Below are 26751 nucleotides of genomic sequence, written 5' to 3'. Positions count from 1 at the left end.
TATGCTTATAATAATAATATCCGTGTGAAATCAACTGTGATTTTTTTTTTTTTTTTTACATGCTGCCTATGAGGCTTATTATGAGCAGTGTTTGAACAGTGTTCTGTGTTGGGTTTGCTTTGCTGGACCCCATAGTGTACGTAGCATTAGCAATAACTCCTGGGTAAATTAAAAGTTGCGCCAGATTTAATTATGAGCTGTTCTGTGTGGATAATTACATGGCGTCTTGAGGAAGTTGGGATGTGTGATGCGCTCATTCCTCTGAGCCCAATTACCCATAATCCAAAGCTTCTCCTCAGGAGACCTTGTGTAACGTCTCAGTCAGAGAGGTCGAGCGTCAGCAAAAGAACTACCTGAAGTTAATCCGCACGTCAAATACATACAGTAATATCTGGGATCCAAGCTCTGCTGTAGTTTTAAACCATATTTATTATGTGAGTGTTGTTTGCAACCGCAATGTTTGGCGGTTTGCTATTGTCGCGTATAGACACAGTGTTAGGAGTTTGTTTAAATCACTAAGCTTAATCATGTGCAATAGTAGTAGTGATGCTTAATTCAATACTGGATTAATGTTGTGTTTGCATTGCTGTAAGTATGTTTTGCAGTGTTGTTTAGTTGTACTCACTATTACTGGTAGACACGTTTTGCCCTTCTGTTCTTCCATTTACTAGCCTGCTTTTAGATATTTACATTTTACATTTAGTCATTTAGCAGACGCTTTTGTCCAAAGTGACTTACAATTTAGGACTAAATTAAGCAAGTCATCGTGAATAGGCAAACACAACGCAAGAAGTGCTCAAAATACAAAGTTCAGGCATTGTTCAGAGTAGCATAAGCCCGATAAGGGAGGATTAAAGGAAAAGGCACCATTTTTTAGAGGTTATCAAATGTTCTGCTATAATTAAATTGACCACTGAGAATCACACACACACACACACACACACATCTCTGATGCAGACATATCCATCAAAAGTTCAAGATTGTACCATTTGTGTGAGTCTTCGACCCTTATCTGGGATTTCTGACCTCCGAAATGCATATCATGACTCTGTCTTTCAGGTAAAGGTCGTGTTATTTCCATCTGAGCTCTGACAGCCTTATGCACTGTCGTCTTTGCTGTCATTTAGTACTTTATTTTATGTGGTATTTCAGAGCGAGAGGGTGCACGTCGGGTCTCGGGCCTTGAAGCCAGACGTCGAGAATGCATTTAGAGAGCATTTTCAGCTGAGTCACTAAAGATTAAAGAAAGAAGTCGCCGTTAAAGAAAGATGGAAGTACTCTGTGCTGCATCAGAGATGTGTGTGTGTGTGTGTGTGTGTGTGTGTGTGTGTGTGTGTGTGTGTGTGTGTTTCTCAGCGGTCAATTTAATTATAGCAGCACATTTGTTATGAAGCTGACACTGATATCGGATGAGTGTGGAATGTTGATTATTTCATGTTTGTTCTTTCTTATTTAATGCTTCAGAGAAAGCAGTGTGGATTTGTGTTGAATTATTTCTCAGAGCCGCTTCGTTAGACGTCCTTTTGATTTTTGCACTCCTCTCTGCATTCTTATTTATTTTATTTAGCTTTAGATCAGAGTTGGGTTTCCTTTATCTTTGAGCTTAAAGAAATAGAACATTTCTTCATTATATACAGTACTCACCTTTAGTCTGGCTTTTATTATTTTTATTTTTTATTTTTTACAGAAAATAGGGCTTAACATGATAATAATGCAAATTCCCTTGATATGGTAGAATCTTCATGAGTTGGATATCAACATTTAGCAAAAAAAAAAAAAAAAAAAAAACTAAATCTCCATTTATTCACTGAATTAAACACTTCACAAAAATTTTGCTTTCAATGCATCACTCATACTTCACATTTTCTGTAAAATCTTGCATTCATAAAGATGAATTATATTATCTTATATACAGTAGTCTTTTGCATTCAGATGTAATGAAGCATCATATGTGATCTAGCTGTAATGTGATAATGCACTGAGATAATAGCCAGAGTTCAGTTTAGAAACGCTAAAATGATGTATAGGCCTATTGGGTTGTCTAAACAAGGAGTTTTCAATCTTTTAGATGCAAAGGACACCCATCTTAAAATTTAAAAGGCAGCTATTTCTCAGGAAGTCTAAAGACCCAATTTATGCTGTGAAATAATGTGTAAAATATCATTTGGTACATAATGAGTTTATATTACTTTGCATTATTATGCTTTTCTCAAGTCACACAATAGTACTGTTGTGTTTAGGGATGCCGATAAAAGCCATTATTTTCACTATCGGCCATTTAAAAACAGCCAATTATATCCTGTCAATCAAAAGGAGACGGAAAACGTATCAGACTGCAACTTATACTGTGTGTGAAGAATATCTCTCGTGTTGAATTTAGGGCTGTCTGTGAGACGAACGCATTAACAATAAAAAAAAAAGTCCATCCATCCTGGCCTATCTTTATTTATGAAGTACTAACTGGATTGCTAACATGATGCTTGAACAGTTCAATGAGACATTTGTAGTGGATTCTTGCAGTCAGGTGACGAATGTCTGGGGAAGATTTTCCTTTATGCTTCATTTGAAAAAGTCATTATTTATCAGATCATAATTGCAAAATCACAGTGATAACTGTAGTTTGAGTCGATCTGGCAGTGACCAGTTTGACCTTGCTTTGTGTTTGAGCACAAAAATGAGCCAGAGTCTATTCATGCTAGCATGCTAATGGATGCTGATCGCTATCGCGACTGCTTCCGGAACTCAATTAGCAGCGTGATTGTGTGATAAACTCTCATTAGCATTAAAGCTAGATGAGCATGCAGATCATCCGGCAGGAGCGCAGATTTCTAGATACGGGCGTAGCGTCATGCTAAGGGCTAAATCAAGGCAGAGAAATGCATAAACTTGGTCGTTAATCAGAAATAACAGTCTTATTCATTTTGTGACAAATTCGTCGTGATTGACTTAGAACATTGTGGCGTGATGAGGTTTTCAAAAGCCTAAATTTAGCTAAATTTCAGATCATTCTGTTGCTGCTATTTAGGATTCAGAGTACAGGCAGCATTTATTATTTATATTTTTCCATTGCTCAAATCTGAACGTCTTTTGTGTGTCGTTTTCAATTCAGGACTGAGAATGAAAGAAAGATTTGTGGAACGCAAGGTGTTGAGGATTAGTGTGACTGTGTGAGGAACGTCGGCTCCTCTCGAGTCTGTAATGGGTTTACTGTAATCACTTTATCCCGTTTGTGGTTCTGACCCAGCTGCCCCGTCCACACACTCCGCCCGCCACCGAGCTCTAACACCAATCACGGGACATTTACTGAGTGTTTTTAAAACTTTAAAACGAGAGCTGGCTAGAAAACAGCAGAGAAGGAACTAAACCTCATCAGCTTCTCTCATGATTATTAATAATGAATATTATAGTGCCGTAGTGTAGTATTGTGCTTTTGGGTTGTTTTGAAAGTATGCATTTGGCGACTTTTTCAAGGGCGAGTGGGATGAAACTCTTAAAATATAATCAGTATTTTCCCCATCTGGGCTGTGTCATTAGCGGTTATAACTTTTTTGACTATTTTTACTGCTTATAAGTTGTACTTCCTTAAACATTCTGTTTAGAACTTTCTGGAACTTTCTAGAAATGTTTTTCTAGAACAATCCAAATCGTGGTATACATGTAGGAGAGAGGGACAGAGAGAGAGGGAGCTTTGAGCAAACAACTCAACTTGATACTTTTTGAAATTTGTTCCAGTAGCAATATATAATGAAGCACAAGATAAGTGATACTACCCTACAGAAGGCTATTTGGACCAATAATCTAGTGAGATTTCAAGAAAGGAGCGAATAGTGGAAAGTCACAAAATTATAGAATACAACATTGAAAAATGTATTTATTTCCATCCATCCGAAATGTATTGGTCAAAATGTTGAATTCCTAATATCACTCAGCTCACTTTTATTGATGGTGAAGTGAACCGGAGTGTCTAAAACTCCCTTAACCATGGTAAATCACTGTAATGCAACTTTATTTATTTTATTCAACATCAGTATGATGAAAACATCAATAGATGGCTATTTGTTAACATTAATAATATAATAATCAAAATATGTTTTCCACCAAGAATTGAGGCTTTTTATCCTTGCTAAGCAACATAGCAACTTGAAGCATTAATATACTGTGAAAACCACATGCATAACACATACTTAATTTTGGAACAGTTCCCATGTGATCAAAACATGGGAAATTCATGTGTAATATATTTGAATGTCTCTCAACCAATCACAGTTTAGCGTCTGCTTTGTTTGTTTGATCTGTAGTAGTCATTCGGGCATCATTGATTATTCCTGTACTTCCCATGATGCATTGTCTTAGTCATTACTGTGGCCGTCTCCATGGTTTTTGGTAATCACTGTTTTGTCTGTTTATTGCCTGTAATATTCCGGATCCTCTCCAGGGGTCTCATTTATAAAACTGTGTGTAGGAACCTTACTAAAAGTGTATGTGCGCCCGAAAGCCAAAAAAGGCGTTCACAAAAAAATATTCAAAACCGTTCGTATGCCAGACCCTGCGCAGAATTCACTTTATAAATCCCAGTCAGCGGAAGATTGTGCGCACATGCGTCTCCACCTGAAATAACCATATATGGAGCTTACAACGCCTAGTTTTACCATGCAGATCCTCATCTGCATATCATTTGCATATGATTATTCATCCACGTGATAACGTTTAACGGTACAATACACATTACATTAATAAAAATCATGTTAGATGCCTATCCTTGCCTTGTTTTTGAATACATAAATCAAATAGTGTAAAATACATTTCAGAGAAAGTTTTTCTTAATCTTTTCCACTGGCCGAATTGTATTTTTAATTAATTTATATTTTTAATGGAAACAAATAGGCCTTGGGCATTATTTGCACGAAACTATTTTCTCAGACAATCTAGTATTATCATGATAAGCAATTAAAACACAGCACGCCACAGGAAAAGTGTTCAAAAACATCGCATCCACAACAAATATTTCTATTGATTGAATTTGAATATACATTTTTTTGTAACTTCTAAGTAATGATTTCATGTTTAAGTGTTTAACTCCATTAATTTGAATGGCATATTTAATCTAAATGTTTATATCAGAAGTAAAACATAGTTTAAATCATTATTTTATTTATTTAAACTGTCAAGGTCAATTGTATTTCTATAGCACCTTTTAACAACACGAATGTTGACCAAAGTGCTTCACAGTTACATCACAAAAACACTGTTATTTGCGTCAGTTTCACTAAACGGCTCAACGCGCTCGCTGGCGCGGACATTTAAGAAGGGATGGATATTTGCTTCAAGTTGACAGGCTTGGTGAGTGAAATTATATTTGTATTATCTTTCTGTATATGTTTAATTTTCTTTAGATTTTCTGTCTAAAAGTAACCAAAAAGACACTTAACTCCAGCTCACCATCGGTGTCGCCAAACTGCTCCATCTCCAAAACGTTTGTACGCATTGGTCAGAGTTTGCGTGCAGGTGCGCAAATTTTCGCGTCAAGTTTGTTTTTATAAATCACAACTTACGCGTCGGAAGTGGCGTACGCACATTTTCAGCCCCGTTTTGTGCATACGCCACGTTTGTAAATGAGACCCCAGGGCAGTCAGCAGGTGTTGGTCACGCGTGATGAGTGTGAGTTAACCTGCAGGCCATCAGGTACAGGCATTCACTATAGAGCGCTCGTGTGTCTCCGAGGAACGAGAGCTGGATGGTACACTCTTCAGTGGATCATCGTGCAGGCGTGCTCACTGCAGCAGAAAATTGCCTGAGACGAGGAAAGTGAAAACCGGGAATTTAAGAAACGGAGAATTTGCTCTCCTGGAGGGATGAGGAGCACCAGGTGAAACGCTGATGTTCAACTGAAACTCTATTTTGTCAGCATTTAGTATTTCCTTCTGTTTAACTGGAACTAAACATCAGTTTTACTGCTCATACTTAATGTTAGTCAATTGAACAAACCCCCTAGACCAGTGTTTCCCAACCCTGCTCCTGGAGGCACACCTACAGTACACATTTTGGATGTCTCCCTTATCTGACCCATATATTTTTGGTCTTGGAGTCTACTAACGAGCTGATGAGTTGATTCAGGTGTGATTGATTAGGAAGAGTTGGAAAATGTGTAGTGTTGGTGTGCCTCCAGGAAGAGGGTTGAGAAACACTGCCCTAGGCCAAATTATTAAACTTCTGAATGTAACTTGCATTATTTTATTTTTTTTAATCATTATATTGTACAGTATGTATTGATATGATATGATATGATATGATATGATATGCGATTGCACACTTTTTAACAAATATATATTTTTCTGATATACACACATACACATACGTGTGTGTGTGTGTGTATGTATGTGTATATCAGAAAAAAAAATATTTGTTAAAAAGTGTGCAATCCCTGAAATCACTCAGAACACCATGGCAACTGCATAGCAACCGCTCTATCATTGTGGTGATGATTTTTGCATGGGAAAGCTCCACTCACGCTTCCTTTTAGAATGTGCAAAAATCTAGTTTAGGCCACATATTTGAGTCTGTTCCATTTTGGCCGCCATCATGTTTTGTCTGGAATGTTTTCCCTGCGGATATTCAGGCACTGTTAACATGAGTAATCAGTTTACAGATTAATAGCATCGCTGCAAGGTTCTTCAGTTGGGCCTTCTGACAGAAAGCATGACTCAGGGACATTGTAAATGTGATGTAAAACAGAGCAGAAATGTAAAACGGTGATGTACAGTCTCTCTGGGAAGAACGCGTGCCTTTTCTGTCCTTTATGTCGTCTAAAAATGCAACCTCAGCGCAGACCAAATCTCTGTAAGTGGCAATCATGCTTCTCGCTAAAAGCCTCCCACCACTTGATTCTTAATTATTAATATTCATTTCCTGTTCTGACAGGACGACCTCATCTTCCCGACTGCACGCTAGAATCATCGTCTTCTCCGTCTCCCTTGTTCTCTCATCAGTCTTGCACTGTCTAGCCATGTTTAATGATACACACCGTAGTTCAGGTCCATTTGGAGAAGACATCAGTAGACGGAGCCGACCCAAGGTTAGCCATTGTCTGCTAAATTGGCAGAGGAGCTCTTAGAGTTCCTGGAACGACTATGTGTTCTTCAGCCTGACATGGGCTGTTTCTCCTCATGGCTCAGAACAGCACAGGGAAGTACAGTATACCGGTACCACGGTAGTATCGCGATACTAAAGCTTCAAAATACTGTATTTTTATAAAGTTCATTTCAACACTTATAAGAGGTTCTTTTCGAGTGGCGCTTTGAGAATTTATTCTCTGTTCATTTGACCACTTATTAATGGTCTATATTAGACCATTAATGTTAATTAGACCATTAGAATATTAATTCTAAACAAGTTGCACTAAAGCCCCTTTCACACAGAGGTTCCGGAAAATACATGGATAAAGTTCGTTTGATTTTGGTTCATTCACGCTGCCAGTGATTTTCCAGAATCAGAGAGTGCGTTCACACACAACCCGTAAAGACACGTGACATCGATGTGACTTGTAATGTCTCAGCAGCGTCTTAAGTTTGCTTATGAGTTTGCAAACCACGCTTGTGCATTTTTAGCGCAATTTTCCACCAGACAAATTGCGATTGTTAACTCATGATTTCTGTTCTGTGCGTCTGTGTGCACCAATCTTGCACTTCTATCTACTCCTCAACCAGACCACCTAGAGACTTCGGGTTTTCGGCATTATGTTAAGGAAGGTCTAATCTCGGGAACGCACAAAAAAAATCCAGGAAAAGATTTACTATCTCTTAAGTGTCGTGATCCCATGAGGTGAGAAAATTGCGCTAAAACACTCACTGAGTTTTTATTACTTGTTTTTCTCTAGCCCCTTTCACACAGCGCTTTGAACCCGGGAAATTGCCGGCAAATTGCCAGAGTGCCTTCTGTGTGAACGCAAGCACGACCCGGGATCGATGCCGGGTTGGGGACCTAGTAACATTGCCGTGTTCAGTCCCGGAACGCGTGCTGTGTGAACAAAAGCCGTAATAATGCCGTGTCGTAGTGATGACGCTGAAGCCGGGATCGTTCGCCAGCTGTGAAATGGTACGTAATGCGCATTGTCCCCAACCCCGGGTCATCAATCCCGGGTCGTGTTTGCGTTCACACAGAAGCCGTTCTGACAATTTCCCGGCAATTTGCCGGGATCATCGCGCGGTGTGAAAGGGGCTTAAGTGTAAGAAAAAAGAAAGGAAGACTCAGGCTTCAGTGTAGTCACCTTTGACTTGCTCAGTGTGTTTGTAAGGCTCCTATTCTCTGTAGAACTGTTTTGGAGTGATGTGTAAGATGAAAAGTGCTACACAATTACATTTGAATGGAATTGAATTAATAATGTATGAATCTGTACTGCGCAAAGCAGCAGTTTTGGATAGAATACTTTGACTGTTCAGGAATTTTTTTTTCTTTTTTTTTCTATTGTGTACTATCTATGACTATGACAGCCAATTGCAACCATTTACACTAAATATTACATTTACATTAAATATAAGTGCACATTGCTTATTATATTTTAATTTCCTACAACATATTAACTTGTGAAGCAGTCTAAGTTTTGACTGTTCGGACCTCTGTTGGGAAGGAAATGTAGACATGTTTTAAACGTTAATCAGATCCCACCGAGTTTGAGATTTCTTCAATTAGAGTTAAACGAATGGGCGACGTTTCAGCTGCCGCGTGTGCACAGATTTTCCATTTGGACTGAAGCTGTGAGAAATCATGTGGTTAAATATGCAGTGCTGATTAATTCACAAGATGAGGGCCGTATCCTAGAAGAGAACTGAGATTTCAAATCATTACGGCACATACGGAGGCCCACAGCGGCCAGGCATAATCATCCTCTCTCTCTATACCAAACAAGGCTTTGTTCTCTTCAAGAGAAGAAAATTAAAAGCAATGTAGTATAACAATATATTCGATAATGTTTCAATATAATATATTTTGGAATTATGATATATTTAATCATATAAATTGTATTAATTTTCATTCACACATATACACAGTCACAGCAGAATATATATACTGACTTTTGCACAGTACTGTGTATGTATGTATGTGTGTGTGTATATGTATGTATATATATATATACACACACACATACATACATACACAGTACTGTGCGGTGTAATGTATATGTGTATGTGTATGTGTGTGTATATATATATATATATATATATATATATATATATATATATATATATATATATATATATATATATATGTGTGTGTATATATGTATGAATGTATATATGTGTGTATATATGTATGAATGTATATGTGTGTGTGTGTGTGTATACTGTGTGTATACAGCGGCTTTTCCTCAGTTTGCTTCCACTGCTAGGAAGATCTAGTAAATGGATGTTTTTTTATTTTTTTCAATCCTCTAATGCTGCAAAATTGCTATGAGTTTCATGGATCATCAGTCCAGTCATTAGAACGAACGACTGCATCTGACTACAACACAAACACACATGCATCTGTTACTGAATCTGCATTAGCAGCAATGAGCGACGTGTGTTAAAGCGTGTTTGCCCTGCCGTGGCCGGGTGTACACAGAGATTGGCTGTAATTGTGTGGGGATGTCGGGCTCTTGGTGAAAATGAGGCCGAGACTCAGTTGAAATGTCTTGTCTTTGCTCCGTTCGCATCCCAGATAGATTTCCGGAGATCAGAGCACGACTGCTGTTTGCATTTGGCTCACAAGACTGCGTCTCCATGCATCGATTACCCACGTCAGTGGTATTAAAGGGTAGAGCGTGCGAGGGATGTAGGAATCATTAAAAGTGGGATTCGTTTGACCTCACGGCCTTATATCGAGCAGCTGCGGCATTAGAGGAATCGTCTTTAACAGCTGTTTGCTCTTCTGATGCTCTTATAGAGGGGAAAACTGCATACGGGTTGTCTCATGTGGATGGCTGTGTTAGAGGCAAACACAATGTGCTGGTGTTGTTTTTCTTGCGTTGTTGATTTGGTATATTTATATACACTCAGTAAACAGGGTACACAAGCTGTCACTGGGGCGGCACCTTTTCAAAAGGTACAATTTCCTTTTAGGTTCTAATATGCAGCCTTTAGGTATAAAAGTATACCTTGTAAACAGGTATTTCCTCAGTGACAGCTTTTGTACCTTCTTTTCTGAGAGCGTAGTCAAAAGGAATGAATGAAACTCAAAATATGCCACTAAATTCTGACTTGATGAGCCACATTTGAAGCCGTCTTTAAACTTCTGTGTAAAGTCCCACATGATTTTGATTAAAAATTTGTCATTAAGTGTTTCTTCATCATTTACGGGTCATTTGCAGACATCTTTGATGGAGGCGTCTATGAAATGGTTGAAATGGCAAACAATGCAAATGCATGAACTGTGTTAAATATTTTTAATGAGTCCCATGAGTTCAAGCAAACCTGAAAATGGTCATCTTTTACTGAACCGTATGGCTGTTTTTTCCCCCCAGATGTGATTTAGAACGGCATGGCCTGATGTTCTGTAAGGTCATAGATGCAGTAAATCTTTAGTGTTCAGTAGACTAGAAAACACATCTACTGTTCATCTGTAGCAGTCTGTCCTGATCCTGCAGCTTACGGCTCCTTTACAGGACGTCTCCGGCTCAGTTGTGTTTGCTTGCTTCAAAGTGTTTGTCCTAGTGAGGTGAAATAGCAACTGTAAAACGTGGATTTTGTTTGTTTTAATCAGCAAGGATGCATTAAATGAATCAAAAGATTTCAATTTCATAATCAAATTTAGCACGGTTTCCACAAATATATGAAGCAGCACAACTGTTTTCATCTTTGATAATGATCAGAAATGTTTCTTGAGCAGCAAATCAGCATATCAGAATGATTTCTGAAGGATCATGTGACACGGAAGACATGAGTAATGATGCTGAAAATTCAGCTTTGATCACAGGAATAAATTATGTTTTACAACATATTCAGATAGAAAACCGTTGTTTTATATAGTAATATAGATATTTTTTTCTTTTACTGTATTTTTTTTATCAAATAAATGCAGCTTTGGTGAGCAGAAGAGACTGTTTCTTTAAAAAAACAAAACATGAGTCATGAGTCTTGTAATTTTCATTAAAAAAATTGAAGTGATCATTAAAAATATTGAGAACATTTCACTAATAACACCAAGAGATGCATTTTCCTATTTTTTTTTAAGGACACACAATTTTAAGGCTTGAATTGAGGAACTGATAAACCTCATAAAATTAAGGAAAAGGGGCTACCTATTTATTTTAAGAGAATTAGCTCATATATGCGGTTTTATTTAGAGACACCATTGTTTGTTCCCAGCATGCTTTGCACATGGCTGGAAATGGAGAGTAAATCTTGAAATTAAGTGTTATTTCATGTGTTTTTGAGTACAGGGAAACAAATGTTCAGGTATGTTTGACATTTGAAAGAGTTTCTATTATGTTAAAGTTTTGATCGTTACCATTGTGCAGAAGAGTAGGGCTTATGGTGTGAATAACTGAATTTTTTTAATATTCTGAAGCATATTGTTTTATACATGTAGCAATAACTCTGCTAATGATAGTGCAGTAACAAGTTTGATTATGTGCTGTCCTAGCAGCATACAGTCTTTAAAAATATATAATATATCTCAAAGTTAAATATAAACAGGTCATATCCATTCACTTGACTTCACACAATTTTGAGAATAAAAGCACATTTCACTAAAAAAATGTAATTCATTATGTCATAGACTAAATAAATTAGGGCATTTTACATGATTTATTCAGGTAGATTCCATGAATGAAATCAAGCTTTAACTACTCAAAAATATTATGTGTAATATTGTTACCATCATTTTTTTTTAAAGTAAATAGCAGTAACATTTTTTACAGTGTAGTTCACCTTAGGAAAACTTCCAGAAGATAATGTTAACCGGTGACTTGTGTTATAATGGCAGGCACTGCACTGAGCAATCGATCACTCTGACATAAAATGTGTTTTTGACTGTAGAACAGAACAGTTCAATCAATGAAACGCGGTGTAGGTTATGAGCTAGTGCTGCGCTTCTATCTCGTGATGCTGCTGTTCTCCACAGCCTCATTTTCACGTGTGTCAGATGAAATATATCATCCACTGTGACTAAAGTTTTAGTCTGTCTGTCCATCTGTTGATTTAGTAAAGCTCACTTGCATTATTAATGTCTCCAGTCACATTAGGCAGCTATTTTTCAGCAGCTCATTATAAACAGATTGTATCTGTTGGCCCTGATGAGAAACGCTCCATCTCTCCGTTACAATGAAGGAGTCAGAGCTCAGAGCAGACGTCCTGCAGATCTGTGCCGTGACGCTCGCGCTCGCTCAATGGCGTCGAGCTCACACTGTTTATCTTAGTCAATCAGAAATTCATTCGGCTCGTATTGCGCCGCCCCGCTCAAGATTAGAGGATGATTAATAAGGGTTCTGATGCGTTTACACAGCCAGAGCCTTTTAAGATGACTTACAATTCAGTCGCTGATATCCAGCCGTGCTAATGAGATGTCAAACATCTGACAGACACTCACACATGAGGGGTCAGACATTAACATCGCTGCTCGGTCTTTCATGTTGGAAATTAATAATAAGAAACTTGTCAGATCTACTTCAGTTGGTGACTTTTGACACTTGATATTGAAGCATTGGCTGATATTTCTCAACTGCTGGAGTTGCAACTGCTTAATGTTGGACATAATTTTTATATATATATAAATATAATTTGAATATTTTATATATATATATATATATATATATATATATATATATATATTAGGGGTGTGACGAGACGCTTACTCCACGAGACGAGATGAGACACGAGATTGGGTTCACGAGAACGAGACGACGAGATTTTTACACAATTTTTAAGAAATCCTCAATGATGAAATATATGAATGGAAAATTGTGTTTTATTCAACTGAAAATCACAAAATGCAAAACAATTTAGGTGCATTTTGAAATCAACTTGTAATGAATGTTATTTTACTTCTATTGTAATGAATTCTATGCAGTAAAGGACATGCAAACACTGCTAAATGTTTTGCTATAAACTCTACCGTCTGGCATCCCCTGTACGATTTCATATGAGAAATCTAACTCCTTTCCACAAATCGAACATAAAAATAAAATAAAACTATGAATAAAATAAATATAAATAACTGAAATAACACTTTAAATGCAAACAGTAAGTGTGTATCCATAATCAAAGTAGGCTACTGCTCTCTCAAAACTACAAGTTCAAACAGAAACACATTTTTTCTTCAAGCATGAAAAAGAGATAAATGAACTACACAGAACAGTAGACATATAAGCATGTCTACGATTGCTGGCAGCAGTTGAGACCTTTTTGAGGGCTGCACGATATGAGGAAAAGCTGCGATGTGCGATAACATTGTTTAATATTGCGATGTCGATATGACTTGTGATATATGAATGTTAGCTATACTGTTCCCATGTCTTAGTGCTTTAATAGGTTCTTTGCGTGATAGGTCAAATGTTTATTACCTGCCTGGTTCAGATTACACTATTTTAGCGCGATTTTGGCACGATCCGTTTCGTGGAGATTCGTAAAGGACAACGGGCGTCGGGACGCAAGATTCGATCGTTTCGTTTCGTAGGCTATAGTGTGTGATAGTGGGCGACAACCTACGCGTCTGCGATGCTTCAGGACATCACGACAGAAAGACTAGCATGTTTAATTTTAACGGTCCTCCACGACGGGTTGAGTGTGTGCGAGAGTGAGTGAGTGCGAGCAACAGTGAGTGTGCGTGTGTGCGCGCGGGAGTGAGCGTGCGTGTGTGTGCGCGTGAGTGAGTGAGCGAGGGACAGTGATTGTGTGTGTGTGATTGGCCCGGCACACAAATGATTTAAAAGTGGCAGGGGCATATTCAATACTAATTTCACCCTCACGCTCCATCACGCTGACATCACAACAACTCACGAGACAAAGTTTCACCTTGACGAGAAATCTCGTCGCGTTTTAATCTCGTCACACCCCTAATATATATATATATATATATATATATATATATATATTATATTATATTATATTTATATATATATATATATTTTTTTTTTTTAGTGCTGTCAACGTTAACGCGTTAACGCATGCGATTAATTTTTGTCTGGTTTAACGTGTAAAAATATTTAACGCAATTAACGCAGCATCCGTCTTTCCTGCCATCCGTTGGCTAGCTTTACATTTTATGATCACGCTCTTATTCATTTAAATGCTTTTAAACATTTCAAGCGCGGCAAGACAAAAGAGAATGCGCTGTCTGTGAATGTCCTTATGTGACACACACACACACACACACACACAGACAGGGCGCCAGAATCCAGTTCTCTTTCGCGCTTGAACTAACAATAACAATAACAATCCCAAAATGTCCGTTTTGTCGATTATCCTCATAAGAGCAGTCTTAAATGATTTATATAAAGTCTAAAATGAACAAAGAGTTGCGAGAGAATGAGGCGCGTGTGAGATCCATAGACAGTATATAAACGGTGAGATCCGCGTGTGTGTGTGTGTGTGTGTGTGTGTGTCTGCTCTTAAAGGGACAGCAGCCAATAAAGCTTCCTGTCAGTAAAGTTAAAGAACAAAGGGAACAGAGAAAATGACTCACTGCTGTTGACTAAATAACTTTTGTAGCTTTAATAAGGATTAACTATTTAATTTATAGTTTATGCAGTGCAGACTGCATATAACTTTGATAACTTTATTAAATTTCTGTATATTTCCTAACTGTTAAGACAGGAAGGGCACGAATAAATATGACATTTATTATGGGTTTATGTTAGCATTGTTTTAAGTTCACTTAAATTAAAAACTGTTATATTTTTGAAGCCTAATAAATGTGAAAAAGAAAAAAAATCAGTAGCTGTATTAATATCAGTAATACTGGCCTTCATTCATAAAAAGATGCCATTAAACAAGTATTTAAAATATACTGTCTTTATGTTGTTTCTACATTAATTTGATTAACTGTGAAATTGTTACATTATAAAATATATTAAAAACGTACAAAAACATTTCTTTTTTTTATTGCGATTAATTGCGATTAATCACAGAAAAAATTTGTGATTAATCTAGTTAAAGTTTTTAATCGATTGACAGCACTAATTTTTTTATGTATATATATATTATACACGCTCACCTAAAGGATTATTAGGAACACCTGTTCAATTTCTCATTAATGCATTGCAATTATCTAATCAACCAATCACATGGCAGTTGCTTCAATGCATTTAGGGGTGTGGTCCTGGTCAAGACAATCTCCTGAACTCCAAACTGAATGTCAGAATGGGAAAGAAAGGTGATTTAAGCAATTTTGAGCGTGGCATGGTTGTTGGTGCCAGACGGGCCGGTCTGAGTATTTCACAATCTGCTGAGTTACTGGGATTTTCACGCGCAACCATTTCTAGGGTTTACAAAGAATGGTGTGAAAAGGGAAAAACATCCAGTATGCGGCAGTCCTGTGGGCGAAAATGCCTTGTTGATGCTAGAGGTCAGAGGAGAATGGGCCGACTGATTCAAGCTGATAGAAGAGCAACTTTGACTGAAATAACCACTCGTTACAACCGAGGTATGCAGCAAAGCATTTGTGAAGCCACAACACGCACAACCTTGAGGCGGATGGGCTACAACAGCAGAAGACCCCACCGGGTACCACTCATCTCCACTACAAATAGGAAAAAGAGGCTACAATTTGCACGAGCTCACCAAAATTGGTCAGTTGAAGACTGGAAAAATGTTGCCTGGTCTGATGAGTCTCGATTTCTGTTGAGACATTCAGATGGTAGAGTCAGAATTTGGCGTAAACAGAATGAGAACATGGCTCCATCATGCCTTGTTACCACTGTGCAGGCTGGTGGTGGTGGTGTAATGGTGTGGGGGATGTTTTCTTGGCACACTTTAGGCCCCTTAGTGCCAATTGGGCATCGTTTAAATGCCACGGCCTACCTGAGCATTGTTTCTGACCATGTCCATCCCTTTATGACCACCATGTACCCATCCTCTGATGGCTACTTCCAGCAGGATAATGCACCATGTCACAAAGCTCGAATCATTTCAAATTGGTTTCTTGAACATGACAATGAGTTCACTGTACTAAAATGGCCCCCACAGTCACCAGATCTCAACCCAATAGAGCATCTTTGGGATGTGGTGGAACGGGAGCTTCGTTCCCTGGATGTGCATCCCACAAATCTCCATCAACTGCAAGATGCTATCCTATCAATATGGGCCAACATTTCTAAAGAATGCTTTCAGCACCTTGTTGAATCAATGGCACGTAGAATTAAGGCAGTTCTGAAGGCGAAAGGGGGTCAAACACAGTATTAGTATGGTGTTCCTAATAATCCTTTAGGTGAGTGTATTTTATGTATATGTATATATATATGTGTACATATGTATGTATGTATATATATATATATATATATATATATATATATATATACACTCACCTAAAGGATTATTAGGAACACCATACTAATACTGTGTTTGACCCCCTTTCGCCTTCAGAACTGCCTTAATTCTACATGGCATTGATTCAACAAGGTGCTGAAAGCATTCTTTAGAAATGTTGGCCCATATTGATAGGATAGCATCTTGCAGTTGATGGAGATTTGTGGGATGCACATCCAGGGCACGAAGCTCCCGTTCCACCACATTCCAAAGATGCTCTATTGGGTTGAGATCTGTGACTGTGGGGGCCATTTTAGTACAGTGAACTCATTGTCATGTTCAAGAAACCAATTTGAAATGATTCGAGCTTTGAGACATGGTGCATTATCCTGCTGGAAGTAGGCATCAGAGGATGGGTACATGGTGGTCATAAAGTGATGCACATGGTCAGAAACAATGCTCAGGTAGGCCGTGGCATTTAAACGATGCCCAATTGGCACTAAGGGGCCTAAAGTGTGCCAAGAAAACATCCCCCACACCATTACACCACCACCACCAGCCTGCACAGTGGCAACAAGGCATGATGGATCCATGTTCTCATTCTGTTTACGCCAAATTTTGACTCTACCATCTGAATGTCTCAACAGAAATCGAGACTCATCAGACCAGGCAACATTTTTCCAGTCTTCAACTGTCCAATTTTGGTGAGCTCGTGCAAATTGTAGCCTATTTTTCCTATTTGTAGTGGAGATGAGAGGTACCCGGTGGGGTCTTCTGCTGTTGTAGCCCATCCGCCTCAAGGTTGTGCGTGTTGTGGCTTCACAAATGCTTTGCTGCATACCTCGGTTGTAACGAGTGGTTATTTCAGTCAAAGTTGCTCTTCTATCAGCTTGAATCAGTCGGCCCATTCTCCTCTGACCTCTAGCATCAACAAGGCATTTTCGCCCACAGGACTGCCGCATACTGGATGTTTTTCCCTTTTCACACCATTCTTTGTAAACCCTAGAAATGGTTGTGCGTGAAAATCCCAGTAACTGAGCAGATTGTGAAATACTCAGACCAGCCCGTCTGGCACCAACAACCATGCCACGCTCAAAATTGCTTAAATCACCTTTCTTTCCCATTCTGACATTCAATTTTGAGTTCAGGAGATTGTCTTGCCCAGGACCACACCCCTAAATGCATTGAAGCAACTGCCATGTGATTGGTTGATTAGATAATTGCATTAATGAGAAATTGAACAGGTGTTCCTAATAATCCTTTAGGTGAGTGTATATATATATATATATATATATATATATATATATATATATATATATATATATATGAGGGGCCGACAAGCCAAAATCCATTCTTCTTCTCACACACATACATTCTCCTTTCACTTACATACATTTCTACTCTCACACACATACATTCTCCTTTCACATACATTGCAAAATGTACAGAGCAGTGAGGGTTTACTCAACTACTCAAAATATGTCACATCACAGACGTGAAATGTTCTCTTTGACGTCCGCTGCTTTGAGTCTATTCATCTTGATTTGATTGCAAAGTGTGATTTTGCAGTGATTTGAGTCTGCCTGTTCTGTTCTTCCAACCCCATTTGCATTTTCTCCTTTTCTTTTTCATTATTTCTTTTCTTTTTTTTTCCATCTTCTGCAGTGACACAGCTAGAGAAGTAGTTAAAGATTTCTTGTTCTCTCTCATAGTTCATTAGTGACGGCCTTTATTGAACTAAGTGAATAAAGCGTCTTTAAGTCTCTAATATCCTCCTAATGTCGTCTCAGTGTGGCTGAGTTAAAGACCTGTGATTAAGTTTATCATCTGAAGTTTAAGTGCTTCCTCGCCTCAAGCTGAATGGTGTTTTAGTTCTGCGTCTCGATGTGCGAGGGATCGCATCAGAAATGACATTATTCTGAGTTCAACTAGCTGTTTTAATGCTTCATTTTCTACAGGCTGTTGTTAAGAACAACCACGCTCATTTAAATTTGATAATAAATGAAAATGAATGAACAGAACATGACCATGGTCTTTATTAAATAGACAGTGGCTGACATGATTTTCTCTCATTTCAGAGTGTTCCTGCGAGCCATCAATCAATACGCCGCCGTTCTCAGCAAGAAGTTCCTCGATCAAACCAACTTTGAGCTGCAGGTGAGACTTTAAAGTACAACAAATCTGTTTGACGTTGTTGCCTGGAACACGAAAGGGAATTTTTCCCCCCATTCGCTATCATTGAATGCTAAATCTCCTTTTGTGTTCATTGCAAGAAAGAACTAGAAAGATACATTTTATAATGCTTTTGGACTACCAATACGCACTGATAATAACATATAGGCCTGGTTTCACAGACAGGGCTTATATTAGGCCTTAGTTCAGTTAGGACATTTAAGTAGCTTTTATAAACGTGTCTTAGGAAAGAATATTACCGGTGTGTGTCTTGAGACAAAACAATGGCACTGACATATTTGAAGACTTTCAGTTAAAACGGCTCAAACGAGCATTTTAGTCTTGGACTAGGCTTAAGCTTTGTCTGTGAAACCGGAGGATAGTGTTGTTTATGAAAGCACACCTTTTAATCGTGACTGTCTGCCCGGTTGTGTTAGAGGAAGTTCCAGCAGGGATCATTAAATTTCTTTCTACCAGAATAACTCATGACAGGCTAATGGGCTGCAATTTCCGAGCGTCTGATTTGAATATTTGAAGCGGCTCTTCTCTGAGCATTGTGCTCGTGTTGCTTGTCGCTGGTGGCTCATGGTTATTCTTAATCTCAGTATTCATTTTACCCATGAAACCATCTGGCGATGCACACTTTGGCTTTCAGAAGCCAATGAATTATTTTGAAGTTATTGTTGTGAGTGGCATCAGCTCTTCTGCTCAAATAGCTGTGTGCACTGTGTCTATTGCTCACACTTCAGATCCTTCACAATAACTATTAATCTAGTGTGCATAACCTGTCGTCATTTGTGCTACAGACATGAATGATCAAACTTCTGAAATCTCATTTGTAGATGTCTAATTGAAAGGTTTTTCTAATTCTATTCTAATATGTAATGATATTAAAGTGCCCCTATTATGCTATTTTAAAGGCTCCTAATTTGGTTCTGTAGGTCTCCTTCAATAGGTTTACATGCATCCAAGGTAAAAAAAAAAAACACTTACATTTTCTCACAATATACATAGCAGCATTACCTTTTTCTTACTGTGTCTAAACGGTCTTCCTAAACCCCTCCTTTTTGAGAGCTTCCTCTGCTCTGATTGGTCAGATGGTCTTGTCTGTTGTGATTGGTCGACCACTTACAGCACGTGTCAGAAATGAAACACCCGTTACCATATGTGAATTTCAGCTCTTCCTCAGCTCTTGATACACCGTGATACAAATAGTAACATTGGCGTTGATTTTACCAGAAAACAGCCTCTTCTCAACACAACACACACCAAACTCTTCCAGTCTCGGATAAACTACAGTGTTTGAGGGCGGGACAAAGCAGACGCTGTTCGCCCACAGCCAATCAAGAACAGAGACTGGCATTATGCAAATTTGTTACAAACATACAGCAGGAAGTGAGACTGGAATTACCGTCGACTCGTTTCAGGCAGTTCAGAATCACTTCTTTCTTTCAGAAGACAATAACTCCATTTATCTTTGAAACTTTGCCGACCTTTTACATTCACAAACAGCTATATGAAAGATAATATCTGAAATAAAGCATAATAGGGGCACTTTAATGCAGGATGATTTAAGGGCTTTTCACACCAAGAACAATAACTATATTAACATCCACACTAAAGCACGATAATGTTCTGTTTATTATAAGTGTGTGCCACCGCTATGTCGTACCACTTTAAATGCTTGAATCTCTTTTAAAGGCAGATAAATCTTTTTTTTTTTATCGTTCATTAGCTGTTTCTCCGCGTCGTTATCATTAGTTGTAGAGAGTACTTCCCTATTATCTTAGAATTAGGATGATTATTGAAACGTAGATATTGTTATAGTTATCATCCCTGGTGTGAACGGCCCTTTAGTCTGTAATTATTTCAATTAGGAGCGGAAGTTTAATAATATCCTCCTTTTTTTTTTCTCTCTCAGTTGTGGAATAACTACTTCCACCTCGCTGTGGCATTCCTTACCCAGGAGTCTTTGCAGCTTGAGAACTTTTCAAGCGATAAACGGGCCAAGATCTTCCACAAGTAAGCATTAATATCACTGGCACCTACCCACAATGCACTGCTACAAAATTGTATAACATTAACCTCTCAACAGGAAGAACTACGGATGAAAAAGTATATGTTTGTGATGCTTGAATATAAAAAAGCATATGTTTGTCAGAAATGATGTATTACGAGTGTTCTAGATGAGAGTTAGACAGCCGTGTTGTCATAATGCATTTGCATTTATTCATTTAGCAGACGCTTTTATTCAAAGTGACTTACAAATGAGGAACACAACAAGCGATTCTTCTTAACGAGGCAATAACGTGTGAAGTGCTTGTAATGCAAAGATTTAAACATCATTTAGATTAACACAAGACCGAACAGGGAGGGAGGCATATATTAAAAAATACTGAAAGCATAGAAGCATATGGGGCCGAGAGAGGTGAAGGAAATGTGTTTTCCTGAAAACATGAACAGGTTCTGCATCACTGCTGAAAGCGTTCGAGAAGGAGAGAGACGGCAGGACTGAGTGAAGAGCCTCTTCACGGTCTGTGTTTGCCTGTGGCGTGAGCTCATTCTTGTAGAGTCTGTCAGGACTCTTCAGCCTCTCAGGAACACGGGGACACGTTTCCAAAACCACACATTTTCTCAGGACATGCAGTGCTGGTGTCAGGAGCCGCAGCTCTTTCTGGGAGCCGTTTTTGCTTTTAGGTTTTGGGGGAATTGCACAGATCTGGCGAATTCAAAAGAAATGAATAACCAACAATCTCTGCAGAACATTTTTAAAATGGGATAATTTGAAGAAGGATAACATACATTATTTTGCAGATAAATGGGACGTGTACGGTATTAGATAATATCGGTATATTGGCTGTCGGATGATATCAGCAATCTTTTTCATTTATCCAGTTTCAAGGTCTATATCTGGCACAAACAGATCTCTCGAAACATGATACTGTATCTATCTATCCATCCATCCATCATTCTATCTGTCTATCATTCTATCTATCATTCCATTGTTTTTTCTATCATTCTATCTATCGTTCTATCTATCTGTTGTTCTATCGTTCTATAGTTCCATCCATCCATCCATCCATCCATCCATCCATCCATCCATCCATCCATCCATCCATCCATCCATCCATCCATCCATCCATCCATCCATCCATCCATCCATCCATCCATCCATCCATCCATCCATCCATCCATCCATCCATCCATCCATCCATCCATCCATCCATCCATCCATCCGCATCTACTTTAAAATAAGTAATTTATTAGTCATCAGCCATAACATTTTGACAATGTCAAGTGTGAATATTCTGCTTGTCCTCAAAAGAAAGATGAGCAGGTGCAATTTTTGGGTTAACAATCTCTTTAATTTTAATACCAACTCATGCAAAAATAAAAGTGCACAAGCTCAACACATTGTCAGCTATAATGCAGTTTAATTTGTTTACTTGCTGACAGCATTTCAACCTGATGACACTTCATGTCCTGGAATTCTACCAAAAAAAAACAAAAAAAAGAAACCCAAAGTTGGCATTTTGAGGGCTTTTATCAGAAAATGTGCTGATGTCTCAAGGATGCTGCGTCTCATTTTTATAACAATCTGTTCGGCTACCCTGTCTTTGTTCTTCTGTGCTGTTTGCCCCCTGCTGTGCCTCTTTCAGCGTGATGTTTCAATCCTTCAGAGCCGTAGCCTTAGCTTTCATCCTTCCCTCCACCTTTCATCACTCCATTCTCCCAGTGTTCTGCTGGAGGTGTCATGTTGACCTCAGAGAGACTGCTGCTGACTCTTCAGTCTTTCTTTTTCCTCCTCTTTTCTTCTCATTCTGAGTCCAACCTGGCATCACAGTAAAGGAGCATTCAGGCCAAAGCTCACACACTCAGTACAGATGTAAGAAATACACAGTACTTACTGGAGAACATATTTTTGGTGTGCCATGCTGGTTGATTGGGAGTTTGATGATGTTTTGTTGAATTTTATGGTTGATTAGTTGTTCTGGGTGGTTGCAGGGTGTTGCTACCCGGGTTTCTAGGGTGTTCTATAGATTTGACTTATGATTTGTCCAATACCTCAAGTATAAGCAGGAGAGCTGGCGCTTTAGCAGACAACACTCCCTCGCTCTTTTTCATCTGTCGCTGTATTACGTTAGCATCTCTTTCCAGTGAACGTCCCGTGGGCTGGCAGGTGTGAGTGTTAACAGGCTCAGCTTACTCTTCTGTATGAGTGTGAGGACACACACCCTCGGCTGTCTGTCTCTTTCATTCTGTCACTGCGGACACCAGAGACACAAATTATAGAGTAGCGCTTAGCAGGAAACCGACCGACCTGTATGGGCGAGAGGCTAGAGGCTGTATGCGAGAGGCTTTACTGAGTGTTAACTGGGCTCCGACGCACCTCGTCCTTGTCATCGTAAATTACGCCTGGATGAGAGCGTATTGACAAAGCAATCGATGGTGGCTCCGAATTCAGCCGAGGGCCACAGGCGGTAATGAATGGATGTCAGGCCCGCTGAGGCTGCTGGAGGTAAAGCATAAGGGATGTGTCGTCATGCTGCTTACTTTACACTTTCTTTAAATGAGAGCACCGAGTGGGCCATGTGACGTTGATTCTGAACAGCTTTTATTCCTCTCTCAATATTATGAAGGTTAGCAAGTTGAAGCCATAAATGTTTCTCAGTTCCAGGAGAATTTGAGATACTTTACATTTTTATACTTTCAACTTTATGAAGTCATCTGTCTTTCTCTGATATCTTGTTATTTCTATTTATAGGTATCAAGACATGCGGCGACAGATTGGCTTTGAGATCCGAGACATGTGGTACAACCTAGGTGAGCTGCCATTTAAGAGATCATTATATTAGACAAAAAAATATACTGGGGTATGTCTGTTCGCAAGTGCATGACGAAAAACAGAAATATGTGCATAAAATGCAAGTTTTGGGCATTTGTGATCCATACACAGCACCTGTTACATTATTTAAATCACTAAAAAACACTGGGACATTCTAAACCATGTAATGTGAAAACTCTTGAAGTGACTTATATACTAAAACGGTGATATTAAAAGTTCAAATGCTCTATACACCTTATTAATGATGCATACTATATACAGGCGAGCAGATGAACCCAGAATATGAATGCAATGTGCTTTAAGTGTTTTATTTATAATGGTTTTCTATGGAAACCTGCTTAACAGGAAACTGGGTTGCGTTCATATTCTGGGCTCTTCTGCTTGCGTATGCATAGTATGCATCATCATTAATGTGTATATTGAATTTAGTCTTTTAATATCACTGTCTTACTACATTAGTACTGTAGTACAAACCTGGTAAAAAGGACTGGACTGCAATGGAAGAAAGCCATGTTTTGCCCTCCAGGCGGCCGTTCTTATAAGGGTGTGACGCCACATGAAAACTATGAATTGTAGAGACACCGACTTTACATTTTTTACACCCCTAAACAAAACGAACTGTGATTGGTTGCTTTTCTTGTCAGTCAGACTGCCTCATGACCAATGAAAACTGCGATAGAGTCCAGACCTACTGCTGTCAGTCTGAAAGGTCTGCCTATGTGAGACTGTAAATGTCTTGACCGTCACTTTTTATGAATTTAATGCATCGTGATTACAAGCATTAATTTCAAAAAACGTACTGACCACAAACTTTTGAATGGTATAGTACATATTTAAAAACTGATAGTCTTTCACTTGCGGTGCTCTAAATCCTGTGGGATCTTTGTAAAAGGCTAATGTCCCTAAAAACCATTGCATCTTTAAAAGGATTCCCAGCATTCACATTGCATAACTTTGGGATCATTTATTTTTGTACGGCTTGTGTCTGCCACATTTGTGTTGCTTACAGTTTTAGCACTGATTTCAAGCGGGTTATTTTTCGACCAAGACACCTAACTGTTATTTAGAGCCGTGGAAACGGAAATGCTCCAAAAGTGAAGGTGCTAATTAGTTGCAGGACAGTTGAGGAAGCACCGCTGTGAAAGTATTTTCAGTTCCCACACTCCTCCCTGAATAAGTGTTTGCCACCTCGCGGTAGACGTGTTTCTCAGCAGTCTTTGGTTGTTCATTAGCTGGCTTGATACCGGGTTTAGTCACGTACAGTACACCAGAGAATCAGAGATGTTTGCCTCTATTCAGTGTTGTGATTGCACGAAACTCTGAAGATTAGGAGAGCACAGATGAAAGTAGAGAGATTTAGAAATGCTGCCTCCAAAATAGAAGTGGTACACACCTCACAGAAATACATAAAGGTTGTTGTTAGACACAAATAGGCACTGCGAGGAGGTAGCGGTGAGAGACGATATTCCCTGTGCTGGTGCACCTGCCGGCAAAAATATCACAAACAGAAAGCAGATCCAAAAAAGATCTTAAATAAACAATCTAAAGGATTCAGGCATGCTAACTTGTTTCTTCTGCACATCCTGCAGGTCCACACAAGATCAAGTTCATCCCTGAGATGGTGGGTCCGATTCTGGAGATGACGCTGGTTCCGGAGATCGAGCTGCGTAAAGCCACGATTGCCATCTTCTTTGACATGATGCAGTGCGAGTTTCACTTCAGACGCTGTTTCCAGACGGTCAGTTTTCACAGGCGTCGGTACCCGTGTGATTTCTTTGTTTGCATCCTAACTTGCACACTTATACTGCATACTAATAGGATAGTTCATGGGAAAGTGCACTACGGTTCAAAAGGTTGGGGTCTATTAGGCTCACCAAGGCTGCAGTAATATTATGAAATATTATTCCAGTTTAAAAAAACTGTTTTCTATTTGAATGCATTTAAAATGTAATGTATTCCTGTGATCAAAGCTGAATTTTCAGCATCATTACTCCAGTCTTCAGTGTCACATGATCCTTCAGAAATCATTCTAATATGCTGATTTGATGCTCAAGAAACTGTTTTTTTTTATTATTATCTTCAACATTTTTGTGGAAACCATAATATATTTTTTCAGGACTTTTTGATAAATAGAGAGTTAAAAATTTTAGCATTTATTTAAAACAGAAATATATTGTAACTTTATATATGTCTTTATTGTCACTTTTGAATAAAAGTATTAATTTCTTTAAAAAAGTAAAAAATACATCTTACTGACCCCAAACTTTTGAAAGGTAGTTTGAATGCAGCACTTTTAAGTAGGGGTGTCATCATACCAGGATTTCAGTAGTACGTGCTAAAAGCTTTTAAATACTGAAAAAATGCGCCATTCCTCATTACTACAGCAAAAACGAATATGCTACAATAATACTATGAATATTAACATATTAAACTGAACATGTACTCTTCAAATGTTTCTCACTGATTAAACATTGCTTCAGGTCTTTCAATTATTCAAGCAAACAGAGCATGTGTGCAGATACGCATGTGAGCAGTTGAAAGCAGCTGTTCAATAGCTTTAAAAACTGCTGCTCTGTCCTCTTCATTTTTCTGAAGGACCATCACAAACTCCTGTTGTGTTTTAAAAAAACATGAACGGATGCACATTTTAAAATGCATTTGCCTTCCTTTAAAGTTACCATGAAATCAAAATTGACGCGAACAACCTGTTACTCACAAGACATCGACCGATAGCAAACCACAACCATCCAATCAAGCCCCCATTGACAAAATCAAGTCCCTCCCTACATTTGTTCTTGTTCCAGAAGCCATTTCACTCATACGTCAATGTAGGAAAGACAAGAATAGCACAACTTCCGTTTCATGCAGACTTCAACATTCTCATTTCAACACAATGTAGTCTAGGGATGCGCTAATTCTCATTTTGCAGAATATGTAGTGCATATTAGGATGCAGTCCTTGCGCCACATCCCTCATAGATCTTCGTCTTCCTCAAAAACCTTCACTGCTAAAAGGTTACGGATTCACTACTTCCTCAGATATGCTTTGCTTTAATGCTGATCTACAGATGTGTGAGTTGATCTTTCATTTGTTTTTCTTCTGAGAGTGTCATTGGACTGATAATGCTTCAGTACAGCCCGACTGCAGTCTCTCTCACAGATTCAGTGAGTGTTTGACGCCCTGCGTGTTTCAACCTGCCAGTCCTGTGGGACACACTAGTATGCCATTCAAATGAGAAGCATATTGAGGGCTGCATGCACAGACAGAAAACATTACAATTAATGCAGTTAATGACAC

At 38.6% G+C, this 26751-nt stretch overlaps 1 protein-coding gene across 2 annotated transcripts in view; it reads left to right on the top strand.

Moving 5' to 3' along the window:
* The window catches only part of dock1 (dedicator of cytokinesis 1), a 239870-nt gene that overhangs the window by 171072 nt on the left and 42047 nt on the right, over window positions 1–26751 (top strand). For both annotated transcript variants that reach the window (XM_084434637.1, XM_084434636.1), the window contains exons 30-33: window positions 18515–18593; window positions 20530–20630; window positions 23374–23432; window positions 25044–25192. In XM_084434637.1, the coding sequence (XP_084290763.1) occupies window positions 18515–18593; window positions 20530–20630; window positions 23374–23432; window positions 25044–25192 (388 nt within the window). The remainder of the gene's footprint in view (window positions 1–18514; window positions 18594–20529; window positions 20631–23373; window positions 23433–25043; window positions 25193–26751) is intronic.

The sequence above is a fragment of the Rutilus rutilus genome (assembly GCF_951802725.1).
Source record: "Rutilus rutilus genome assembly, chromosome: 16".
NCBI lineage: Eukaryota > Metazoa > Chordata > Actinopteri > Cypriniformes > Leuciscidae > Rutilus > Rutilus rutilus.
The sequence above is the reverse complement of the archived record's forward strand: the minus strand, read 5'-3'. Positions and strand labels throughout refer to the sequence as shown.